Source organism: Drosophila arizonae, chromosome 2 (assembly GCF_054131065.1).
Source record: "Drosophila arizonae isolate 15081-1271.41 chromosome 2, UAZ_ARI_1.0, whole genome shotgun sequence".
Classification (NCBI taxonomy): Eukaryota; Metazoa; Arthropoda; class Insecta; order Diptera; family Drosophilidae; genus Drosophila; species Drosophila arizonae.
Window position 1 is genome coordinate 33,525,520 of NC_142922.1, and position 13,722 is coordinate 33,539,241.

Below are 13,722 nucleotides of genomic sequence, written 5' to 3' on the forward strand. Positions count from 1 at the left end.
AAAACCATTGTACCCTGATTTCCCATTGAAAATGGGTTCAGGGTATAAAAAATGAGACCAAAACAGTTACACAGCCTATTTCAACCACAAACTTTGCAGCTGATTATATGCTTTTTCCATGCTTTATTCCATGTTATATGCTTTATTCCATGGTTTCGCAATGTGATGATATAAATTTGTGTTGAATTTGGAGAGCTTTTTCCGTGAAAGTAGAACCCACAATAAAGGTACAAATGCTCCGAAACAAATTTTGAATCCCACGGGCGAGGGCTATATTGTGAGAAAAATCCGAGACTACCCAAGGAGGAATTGGCAAGTCGTGCCACCCAGAAACTATTCGCCATGTGCTTCGGGAACATGACTTTAATGACAGAGTTCCACGCAAGAAGCCTTTTATAAGCCACAAAATAAAGAAGTGTCGACAATAATTTGCCAAGGAGCACTTGTACAAGGATATTGGATTCTGGAACACTGTCATAGTTTACGATGAGTCCAAATTGAATATATTTGGCTCAAAAGGGCCCTCATATTGTTGGCGTAAGCCTAATACAGAGCTTGACGCAAAAAAGTTTAGGGCTATAGTAAAACATGTCTAAGGTACAGGCTTGGGCCTGTATGTCAGCAGCCGGCGTTAGGAACTTGGAGTTTATAGAGACTACGATGGATCCAATTTAATTCAAAGTGTTCAGAAACTGGGCATCAAGGGGAATTCAGATTTTACCAAGATAATGACCCGAAACGCACTGCGGGAATTGTCCAGACTTGGTTGATCTGGAAATGTCCCAACGCTGTGAAACCACCAGCCCAGTCACCAGAAATAAATGTAATCAAAAATAAACATTCGCAAACATAAAATATTGAACAAATCGGACCCAAAGCTGCATTAGTTAAGGAATGGGATCTCAGAAGTTTTATAGCTATAGAGCTGAAATTTGGCATGCATACTCGTGTGTACCATACGCACAACAAGTTTATCATATTTATTCGATGACTCATCCGATAACTTTTTTATCGAGAATAATCGAAAATTTGATTTTGTTTTTTTTTTTTTCCAGCCTAATTTGAACTCTTTTACACCTAGAGACTTCAGATTTACTGTATATATACAGTTGATCGATACGAAGATTTTGTAATTTACAGATTTTGGATACCACGTTCCCTTCCCCCCAATTTGTAAAAAACGCATTTCAAGAGGTAGAGACTTGTGTTTTGGAATGTACACACATTTTTACACACCATATGATCACGCTCTGAAAGTTTCATAAAGATTGTCCATCTACAAAAGAAACTATTCAACAATTAAATTCTCATAATATTGTCCACACTGCGCAGTCAGCAGAATGGGTAATTAAACGTGCGTGTGGATGCGTGTGTATGCATGTGTGCATAAAAGAAGTGCAGAATGAGTAGAAGTTCATGGGCTGTTTCTTGTGTAAGCAGAAAAGAAGCAAATATTTATTGGAAGCGAATATTTCTCGACCAAGACTTTCTTATATTGTATGTATAAACAAATATGTAATGGCTTTTTCTACTGCCATGAGCTTACTTGTTCAGTATTGTATATACTTACATAAGTAAGCTCTATCTACATTGTATGAATTGAACTGCACTTTGCAATATATGAAAAAGTTCGGGCTATATATGTATAGTGCATACAAAATTAATATCTCCAAATAGCATTATTTATGGCAGCGCTATTCGAATAGTCAATGTACAATGTACATACATACATATGTATGTATGTATGTATGTCCTTTCGTTGTGTCAGACATATACATATGTGTGTATGTATATACATACACAAAAATATCCACAAGAACGTACATACATACATATGCATATTTGATTGATAAAAATTAATAGTTTTGTGAGTTTGTTGCACATATGTATGTATGTATACCTGCCGAGGATCGCCTCTTCTAACACATTTTTTGCGGTTCAGTGAAAAAATAGGCGTGCCGCTGTGTTGTCGGCAAGTAAAAAGTAAAGAAACGTGTGCCCCTACTTTTAAAAGGCAATATCCCTAATTACCTTTACACCTCTGCTGCCATCAAACACAACAGTTTCCTCTTGAAATTTATGGGTTTGTTATTCAGCCGAAACTATGAACAAAGATATTGCTTTCCCAAACTGCGACAGGTGGTGGAACAGCAGGTCATCGTCACAGTTTATATGGGTAGGCTGTATATGGTAGGTTCGTACAGGATATAAATAATTGTGGATTAAACAAAAGGAATGATTACTAATTTTGTATGCACTAAAAAAATGAAAAAGCTCTATTCGAGGAAAGCAGACTGAAGTCATTAAAATCGAAAATGTTACAATATGTATTATATAAATAGCAATATTCATTTGGAAAAAAAAAACAGTAAGAAAGCTCTAGTTGAGAATGCTCGACTACGAGATCCCCTGAACCCTTCGAGTAAGTGATTTTTCAATAGCTCATGCATAACATTTCTTGTAAATGGACACTCTTCAGATGGTGATTATAATATTAATATGCGTGCAGTTGCCAAAGCACAATTACCTAGTATTTCAAATACGCCTTTTACAAATTAAAGGGCTGAAGGTACATATGTATGTATATAAACTTTTATGAACTTACCTTTAAAAGTTGGCGACTCTAGCTCTAAAGGTGTAGGAGATATAATTTTATAGTTAATTTTTGCCCAACTTTTTAGTTGATATGCGTGAGATACACACGGACATAGGAAACAAATTTCAGTCTCCAGCTCTTAAATCTTCTGAGATTGACGAGTTGAAACATACGGACAGACGAACGGGCGGACACACGGACAGAGCTAAATTAACTGAGCTCTTTGGCCTGGTCAAGATACTTTATGGGTTCTGCAACATCTCCTTCTGTCTATTACATGCTTTTAACAAAACCATTATACCTTGATTTCCCACTGAAAATGGGCTAAAGGTATAAAAATTTACAAATTCTCTTAAATGCTCTGAAGCATTCATACTGCGAACAAATAGATAAGTGCACGGATCGACAGGACATCGTTCTGTCTTTAACAGAGCTATTATACTCTGATTTACTAAGACTAGGAGATATTTTTATACATATTTTATACTAGATAGGTATGTGCATATTAGGCAAGGAAAGTTCTAGTCAAGACTGCTCGAATACGAGATCCCCTGAACCCTTCGAGCTATTTCAATAATTTTTCGCGTCTTTCTGCTTACACAAGAAACACGCACGCACACACACACACACACGCATACATACACGCACACACATACACAGAAACATACACAGACACATACACACACACATACACAAACACATAGACAAACACATACACACACAGTGGTGGCTTACTATGAGAACTTAATTGTTAAATAACTTTTTTTGTGGACATACGATCTTCATGATCTTCAGATCATAATTATTTATTATTATTTATTATTATTATTATTTATTTATTTATTATTTATTATTTATTATTTATTTTTACAAAGGTGAGGGTGAGGGGGTGGACATAGAAGTGGGGGGTAAACTTTAACAAAAATCGAAATTATATAAAATACATATAAGTCTATATTTAAAAGCTCTAGCTGTAAAGGTGTAGGAGACATAATTAAATAACTAGCGTTTGATAAGGTTTTTGATAATAAAATATCGGGAGTAGTTATCGATATATAGAGAAAAACTCGATATTCGTGTGATATACACGGACCTAGGAAAAAAAATTTCAAGTCTCTAGCTCATATATCTTCTGAGATCGACGTATTCATACATACGGACGGACCGACAGACGGACAGGGCCAAATCGACTCAGCTCGTTGCCCTGATCAAGAATATATATACTTTGTGGGGTCTGCCACGCCTCCTTTTGCCTGTTACATATGTACTTTTGACAAAACCATTATACCCTGATTTACCATTTTCAATGGGTTCAGGGTATAAAAATCTAGTTGGGGCCTTACATGGGGATGCTCAGAACACAAGGTGATCTATGTATTTGGTATGTTATTTTAGTATGGTTTGAAATGTTAGATAATGCTTTAATTCTCAAGGGGATGTACGATGTCATAATATTAATGGGCCGACAATTTTTATAGTTTTATATTTTTATACCTTGAACCCATTAAAAATGGGAAATCAGGACATAATATTTTTGTGATAATATATGTAATAGGTAATAGAAGGATTGAAAGATATGTTCTCTCGCTCAGAACGACGAGCTGAGTCGATATCGACATGATTGTCCGCCAGTCCATCCGTATGAACGCCGAGATCTCAGAAAATATAAGAGTTAGAGACTTGAAATAACACATGTATACTCGTGTATACCATACGCAGTACAAGTTTATCATATTTTTCGACAAATCATCCCTTTTTTTTATCGACAATACTAATAAATTGGTTTCGTTTTTTACTGTCAATATATACATTTGCTGAATACAAATATTTTGTAATTTATAGATTTTGGATACCACAGCCCCCTTCGCCCACAATTTGTACGTACTTAAAATACTACTACGTTTTGAAAGTTAACACTACAAACCAAGCACAGTCGTTACTATGTAGCTAACAGCTAATATGTATGTATGTATGTGTGTATAAAAGAAGTTCAGAAGACTGCTAATATCGTAGTCGAGCAGACTTAACTAGAACATTATTGTTTGTTGTTGCTTTAATTAAAGCCATATATTTTTTTAATTCTATATATCTTTATACCCTGAACCCATTGAAAATGGTAAATCAGGGTGGGTTTTTCAAAAATGTATGTAACAGGCTGAAATTTAAAATGTAGATTCGCGTCGACCATCCAAGATTAAAAGCTATGGTAGATATATCTACGCTTATTGAGGGCATGGAAAGTCGTATTACACTATCTCCTAGAGTTTTAAAGCTAGAACGAAATTAAAATAAAATTTTGCACATGAGCTAATGTTATGATTCTATAAAGACTTATGAGAAAATTATATGTCCCTAGTGGCAAATAGGACCTGAAGATATGCTGAATGTTCAAAATCTGCTATATTTTGGGCACTAGAGACCTGAAATTTGCTAGAGACCTGAAATTTGCTCTTCTAAGAAGAGGCTCAGTAGAGGCGTGGCAAATCGAGAAATACTGCATCAATGGGTGATGGGATATGACAGAGTACTTTGCAGAGTTCCTTTTTTGTTGTTCAACTTCAAACGGCCATATAACATTTAAGGATATCCATTATATTTTAGAGTGTCCCTTATGTGTTTTTTTATATAATTATATGGTTATAGTTTTCGTTGTGTCCTTGGAGTCGGCTTTAGTCCACTATTCGATAATAATTCGATATGATAATTCGAAGTTTTATTTATTTTCTCTAATAAATGTTGAACCATTTAATGTTTATATATATATATACGCATACACAAAAGGTTTTTAAATTTAATTTAACGGTTTTTGTATTTTACTTCCGATGGAGGTTGAAATTGTGTTTATATTTACGGGGTTAATTTGGGCTTCGCTCCTGAATTGCAAACAATAGATAATTGTAACAACTGTAAACCGTGTACCGAACCAAATAACATTAAAGCGTTTATTTTTCGTCAGTATGCTCGCACAGAATCGGAAATCCTGAATATTACAAGCAAATGTCAAAACGATTGGGTGGGTATTAGTAGTAAGTGTAACAATAAGGCGGTAAATACGAAAGAGATTTATGACCGCCTAGCTGGAACAGAAATGCCCAACCCTCGGCTAAGAAATATCTCATGTTGTGTTAAAACTGCTTACCGTGAAATTTGTTGTGATTGTGGATGTGATTACATGATATTACCATAAAATATATAATTTCATTAATGAAGCATATCTCATTGTCAATGAATATGGGGGTTTCAACTTTATTTTATACAAAAAGCATTTTTCTGTTAAGCATTAATAACGCTTTCTTCCGTATCTATGCAAAAATTATGAACATTAAATAAAATGTACGTATATGCAATCAACAATATAATATACAAATTCTGAGCTAATAATTAAATGTATTATCTATTTAGTTAATAGTTCAGTAAATTAGTACTACATCCTTGCGTTATTTTGCGTTATTATGCGTTTTTATATTAAATGGCTAAAGTCATAATTTTTATTGGTTATTCTAAGTAATTACACAAGTATTTTGTATTAGATCTCCTGTATAAATCTCCTGTATAAATTTAAATCATATGTTAGAATTTTTTTTACAAAAATCTAACAATTACATACACCTGGACACTCCTCTCTTAAGATTTATTTAAAAACATATAGCAACAATATATTTGTGGGTGCTGCCACGCCATCTTCTATCTGTTACATTTCCAAAACGGAATCGTTCATGTAGTCATCAATCAACACAATATTTTGAGGGATCTGATAATACATATTTATGGACATTTGACATAAAGCTTTATTAAATTCCAAATGGTCCATGAATAACAGAACTAGCTGATTTGTGTTTTCATTTTTTAGATCAATAGCGATCTTTAGCTAATATAGTTCGATTGATTTCACTTTGATCGTTTCGCTCTTAATTATCCATGACTAATATTTTAACAGAAGTTAATTTTCACTAAGTTCAAGTTTTTGAATTTTGAAAATTTAATATAGGACATCGTCTATAACTCAAAGCTAAATTTATTCAGTTTTATACGACTACTAACGCAGGTTGTTATATACATATTTAAGTAACTAATCATATAAAATAAGATGATCAGATAATAAGTTCGTTCATTAAAAAAAAAATTATGTAAAGGAGTTGATAGATAGATGAATTATAAGAATGAATGCGTTGAAAAAAAATAAAAGTGGTAAAGCGAAACTTTATTATTAAATTTTAGATAGATGACAGTCAAGAAGATTTTAGAAGGTGAAGAAGTATACATATTTAAGTATATATACATATTTAAGTAACTAATCATATAACATAAGATGATCAGATAATAAGTTCGTTCATTAAAAAAAAATTTATGTAAAGGAGTTGATAGATAGATGAATTATAAGAATGAATGCGTTGAAAAAAAATAAAAGTGGTAAAGCGAAACTTTATTATTAAATTTCAGATAGATGACAGTCAATAAGATTTTAGAAGGTGAAGAAGTATGATATCCAAACAAACAAACAAAAAAAAAAAAAAAAAAAAAAAGACAAAAAAAAAAAACTGATTTGTATAATTATTTTGTACTATTTTAACAATAAGTATTAACAAATTTGTATCATTATTATTTCCTATTTTTTTTTTTTTTATGAATGAAACAAACTATCTTATAGCTATAAATTTAATATTTCAGTCCCGCCGATAAAACAAATATGGGCCAATCACGGAAGCCCATTATTTTGAGCAAATAGGAAGCGAGCACGACCAATGAATGCTTCAATATTGGACAAACTATTGCCATCCTCTTTTAATTTATATAAAGGTTCACAATATGCCGGTCGTGCACAATTGTGTTATTCATCTCGTTCTCTCAGTGTCTCTGTCTCGCTTTCTCTGTCTACTTTTTTCGCTCTCTGTCTGAGAGCATTTATAGACAAACAACACTCGTTCTCTCAATTTTGTTACACTCTTTGACTCCTTGGGTCAGTAGTCATGTTTTTTTTGTTTTTGTTTTTGTTTTTGTTTTTTTTTTCTTTGGATGATGAGTACCTTGTTATCTTTACTAACACTCAAATTAACAAGAAATTGAATATGTTTGTATTTATAAGTAAAAGAAATTTACGTATACATAAAAAAATTTACATAAATAGTTTTATTGAAGAAAAGTAGGTAAAATTCTTATAGGACATTATTGATTACATTTGTATGACATACATACATATCGAAAATAATAAAACAGTAATGGCGTGTAAATATTTAAATTTATATATATATATATATATATATATATAGTATATATATATATATATATATATATATATATATATATATATATATATATATATATATATATATATATGTGTATATGCCTGTATGTAAAAGCATACATATACGGATAGGTATAGCTGTTTGCAAAAGAGTGGAGTACAACGCTCAATACAATACTGGAAGAACTTCAAAACTAATCGATGCAAACCAGCCAAATTAACTAACAAGATTATGAAAACGTAAAATCAGTAAATCGCTAAAGTGGATGTAATTTTCTTTTTCAACACCTCGCGCTCATATTGGGTCGTCAGCTGCCGGGCGGCTGGTCTTTTTTGTTTTTGTGTGTAGTCGTTTATTGTAGTCGCTAAGCCATGTCTGTAGACACTCCCCACTACTATATATCGTCTTGTTTGCCATAGTATTGGCGTAGTGTGGTCTGGCCAAACTGGTTTGGTTCGTTTAGTAAATCTCTGACTCTTTTCTCGGCTCTCTCTTTGAAGTTTCGCCGTTTCAGAGGGATGATACATCGGCATGGCGGTGATTGGGAGAGAGCACGGGGGCAATGATGTGAGTGATTATATTTTGATTGCATTGCTCACTGTGGTTGGTTGTACTGCATTGCTCACTTAGTACAATAACCGACACGCCGTCTGTTAGTATGCTGTAAGAGTGATTTTGTTTTATGTGAGTCGGGTTCTTCGTTTGTTTTGCTTCGGGTCTGTCGTTATCTTCGCTTCAACCTCACTGCAAAGTTGCCACTGCTGCTCACGTATTCGTATTCAGCTTTAGATGGTAATTCGCCAGACCGGTCAAACATTGGAGAGCGCTTTTACATTCTGTGTTGTTGTGCTTTTGCTGAAGCTTATCGGAAGCGTAGTATTTTTGAGACGATTATTAACGCGAGGTCGCGTACCGTTGCTGCCGTCGCAAAAACGGACTGTTTACTTACAAATAAGTCTGGCAGCTAAGATAATGTGCTTGCAGTATACTTCGATACTTCGATTATTTTGTGTTTGCCGTCTAAAAAGCGATTCAATTAAACAATGGAGTTCATCATCAAATGAAAGTTTGTAAACTCGAAATAATCAATTTAACACGGGACTGCATTGGTTTTTTTTTTTTAATCATAACGAAAAATTTAGAGTATTGAAATAATGCCAAGGCCTTCACGCGAGTCCTACGGTGATCAGAAACCTCCGTATTCATATATATCGCTGACAGCAATGGCTATTTGGAGCTCTCCGGAAAAAATGCTTCCTTTGAGCGATATATATAAATTTATAACCGACAGATTTCCATACTATCGGAAAAATACCCAACGCTGGCAAAACTCACTGAGGCACAATTTAAGTTTTAACGATTGCTTCATTAAAGTCCCGCGACTTCCAGACAGACCTGGAAAGGGCGCCTATTGGGCTCTACACCCACAAGCATTTGATATGTTTGAAAACGGTAGTTTGCTGCGGCGAAGAAAACGTTTTAAGTTGCATAAGAGTGATAAAAATTTACTGAATGAAGAATTGACTGCACTGGCAAATATCAATCGATTTTTCTTTACCGCCCGATCCGGAAACCCCATACCACAAGTGCCGACGTTGGACATAAATAGTACAACTCTGAATATGGAGTCTACCACGGGCTTGGTACAGTCTCCTATTAGTTTATCATCAACTATGGCACAGCATTGCTCATTACCACATGGACATAATGCAACGTTCCCACAATGCAGGCATATTTCATTAGCTGATGGCGAAAATACAAATTTGGCCGAAGCGACACTGCGCAATCTACGCTCGTCAACAAACCTTGATATGGAGGGCATCAGTAGCTATCGACCAAAACGGTCTTTTACAATAGAAAGTCTAATTACTCCCGATAAGCCAGAGCAAATATCCGAGGAGGAGGAGGATGACGACGATCGCGCTGATATAGATGTGGTGGAGTGCGAAAATTCGTACAGTAAAATAACTGATTACCCACGAAGATCATCTACTGAATGTTTGCCAACAACTGTCTCTACTCGTACTGAAGATCAACGCCAACGCCCACTACCTCCTCTGCACACAATAACAGCTTCTACGCATTTACCATTTATTCATTATGCTGCTGGTGTCAACGTATCTGGCCTGAATTCCAGCAGCGTTCAGTCGTTAGGGGCTCACACAATGACTTATGATTTGGCTATGGCTCATCCGCTATTGATGATGTCCGCACCAATTGGAAATCTTAGTAGTAGTTATTGTAACAATTTTTCAATGATACCACCGCCGCAAGCATACCGTGGATCGGAAGCTCAAAATAGAATAAGCGCCGGTATGCGAACAATATAAAAGTTATTTCCTAGTATAAATGTATTTACATGAGAGAAAAAAATGTGAGCCACCACACTGTTGATGTAAATAATCATAGTTCCTTTAATAATACAAATTACATAATTATCAAATACAAAATATAAGCTCCTATTCCAAACATGGAATCATAAGAATGGAGAGTTTAATTTCATTAACTATTAAGAGTATATGTGTACGAAATCATTTTCATTTTCTTTTTAGGATCTCTCTTTCTCTGTTTTAGAAAATCCAAGTTTATATAGTATTAAAAAATGTATATATATATATATATATAAATATATATAGGTAGATGAATTATTTTCATAAATTATTATTATAAATATTATCATGTCCAAAAATATTCACATTATATTATCTTATGCTCTATGTAAACGTAGACACGTTCATAAGCTTGTCAAATCGCATTGAAATATTTAATAAACAAGGAGAAAATTCAAAAGAAGTAGTCGTAAAAGTCAAAATAAAAATTCGTATTTTCAATGATCCGATTATGTTTATGTAAGTTACTCATCCGACTCATTCTGAAGTTACCGTGAATTATGTACTTTGAATTGGTGATCTTAAGTTGAAAACAATGATATATTTCTGACTACATAACTGCGACATAATCCTTTTAAATAATATGCCGCTAGTAGATATATTAGTTTTTCATACATTAGGACATATTCCAGATATCAAGCTCAGAGTTTATATATAGTAAAAATAAATAACAAATTGTGAGTGTAATTGTTGTGTACAAATATGTGCTCTAGACAGTATAAAATATATATCTCTTTATTTCTATGAAATACATGTGTATACAACAAAAAATAAAACATTACATTACACCCTTAGTTTATTTTTTATATACACAGTGCATTGGATAATGAAAAATAGCTCTTCATATTATTTCTTTACCTTATTCCATATTCATCTTGGGCACTATTGCATAGCCCTTCTGGGCCTCCAAAAGAACACAATATACTTCGGTTTTTGATTGTGCTTGGGTATAACATTTCCTAGTTGAACTCTACGGACTAGAATACTTTTATTTATTTACCCTGTTCTAAGAACTTAATTCCCATTGAAAATGGGAAATCACGGTATACTGGTTTTGTGAAAAGTATGTAACAGGCAGAAGGAATCATCGCAGACCCCATAGAGTATACATATATATTCTTGATCAGGACGACGAGCTGAGTCGATATAACCCTGTCCGTCCGTATGAGCAAGCCGATCTCAGAAGATATAAAACTAGAGAGCTAAAATTTGGCATGTGTACTCGGGTGTACTATACGCAGTAAAAGTTTATCTTATTTTCTCATCCGATAACTTTTTTGTCGAGAATAATCGAAAAATTGATTTTGTTTTTTCAGCCCTATTTGAACACTTTTAGACCTGAAGAATTCAGATTTACTGTGCATATACATTTGATGAATACAACGATTTTGTAATTTACAGATTTTTGATACCACCCGCCCTTCGCCCAGGAGCTTAGGAAAGTCCGTCTACAAAAGAAATTAATCAACTAATAAATTCTCATAATATTGCCTACACCGCAGTTCAGCCCAAGCACTGTCGCTGCTAACTGCGGAGTCAGCAGAGCGCGAGATCATACGTGCTCCACAAGCATCCACATGCGTGTCTATGCATGTGTCTATAAAGGAAGTGCAGATTGAGTAGAATATCAGCTTAGAGGATTCAGGGTATCGCCTAGTCGAGCAGTCTCGACTGGAGCCTTCTTATTTATTTGCATAGTGTTTTTATACTCATTCCCGAAAGTGAATGTTATAAAAATGTTATAGTTTTATAAAGTACTAGCTGGCCCGGCAAACGTTGCATTGCCCTCTATATTATTTCTAGGTAAAAAATTGTTGAAAGCTATGTTGTTCAGGCTGGGATACACTGATAAATTTATTAATCGGATTTTCATTCAAGCACCTTGTTGTAAACGACATTCTTCGTTTTTTGGTCGGGTGCAAGAACAAATAATGCGGATCGTTTGCCAACACGTGAGCATGCCACGTACAATTGACCATGAGAAAAACACGCATTTTCTAGATTGAGGCCACAAATAGTCAAAGATTGGCCCTGTGACTTGTTGATCGTCATGGCGAAGGCAAGACGAAGCGGGAATTGAATTCGTTTAAATTCAAAGGGCATATCTGTTGAGCTCATCGGAATCCTAGGAATAAGAACTTCATCTTTAAATTTTCCTTTGAGTATCAACGCGTGAATCACATTGCTCATCAGTTTTCTTATCACCAAACGCGTTCCATTGCACAGTTTTGGTTGGTTTAAATTTCTAAGCATGCAAATCATGGAGAATTGCTCTTTTCATAGCTGTGTTCATTTCTTGACGCCGGTCAAGTTGTTCTTCCATATTGCCCATGAAGTATATTTGCAAGAATTTTTGCTGTGCATCTTCAATAGGTTGCAATGATCCAATGCGATGGCAAATCTGGCCTTGAATCTTTAAATTCAAAGCCATAGTTATAGTTATATTTACAAACACTATTTACAGAAATCTAACAAACTACATTATTCAAAATTTTTTTTTGGCAGTCATAGAAAATAAAATTTTTAACGTAAATTACCTTAAATATCCGCGTCTCCAATATTTTCCGCCCCAAATTATGTCATTTCGAAACAGGCATTGTATTTTTGAGTGTTCGCTAGAAAATGTCGTGATTCTAGTGTTTCGCCATAAAGCAGGGAACGCAATGGCTATGGTGACCGCTAATGGCAATGTCACTTTACCACTAAGGCAGCACAAACCGGGCGTTTCACCAGCAAACTTCAATGCGCCACAATGCTAGCAAACAACGTCCATTGGACCAATGCAAACTAAACGATTCAAGCTGTAATCAATGGTGCAATCATATCGAAACGCTGCTCGATTCAAATCAATCCTTGAACCATTTCTTATTGCCATTTCACGGGCTGCCTCTCTTTGAGAAGCACGAATTAAGGCCCTTCTTCCCTGGGTACTAACGCGGAGCCTTTCTCGGGCGATTTCTCGCTCTTCGTCAGATAATTGACTCGCGCTATTCCGTTGCCTAATTGCATTATGGGTCCGCCGGGAAAGATTAGATCTTCTAGGACGCGGCATTTTTATTAATAGTAATACTGCCCTCGCACAAAACCATATAAAACAATCGAGAAATATAAATATAAATAATTTACACAAATTTATGTTTGAGACAAACAAATACCTGAACTTTCGAGATATTTAGCTTTTGTAAAAGTCCAAAAATACAATTTTTAATAATTAACTTTTTTTTTTTTTAATTTCGAATTTTGAATTTTGAATTTTTTATTTATTTTTGATTGTTAGGTTTTAATCTTTTGATTTTTTTTTTAATTTTTGCAGATTTTTGATTTGAAATATTTATAAAGTTTAAAAGTCCGAAAATATAAAAAGCCAAAAATACACTTTTTAATAATTACCTTTTTTTTTTAATTTCGAATTTTTAATTTTTTATTTATTTTTTGAACAGTCAGGTTTTAATCTTTTGATTTTTTGCAGATTTTTGATTTGAAATATTTTTCC

At 34.1% G+C, this 13,722-nt stretch overlaps 1 protein-coding gene across 2 annotated transcripts; it reads left to right on the forward strand.

Annotated features, from left to right (window-relative positions):
- Positions 1–8,421: 8,421 nt before the first annotated feature.
- Positions 8,422–13,301, forward strand: fd96Ca (forkhead domain 96Ca). Of its 2 annotated transcripts, XM_089463206.1 has the most exons (2): positions 8,422–8,905; positions 8,982–13,301. In XM_089463206.1, exons 1-2 carry the CDS (start codon positions 8,900–8,902, stop codon positions 10,167–10,169), a joined length of 1,194 nt encoding a protein of 397 aa, XP_089319332.1. In that variant the 5' UTR covers positions 8,422–8,899; the 3' UTR covers positions 10,170–13,301. The 2 variants fall into 2 exon arrangements, with proteins under 2 accessions (XP_089319332.1, XP_089319333.1); XM_089463207.1 differs by having other exon boundaries at positions 8,422–13,301.
- Positions 13,302–13,722: the final 421 nt, after the last annotated feature.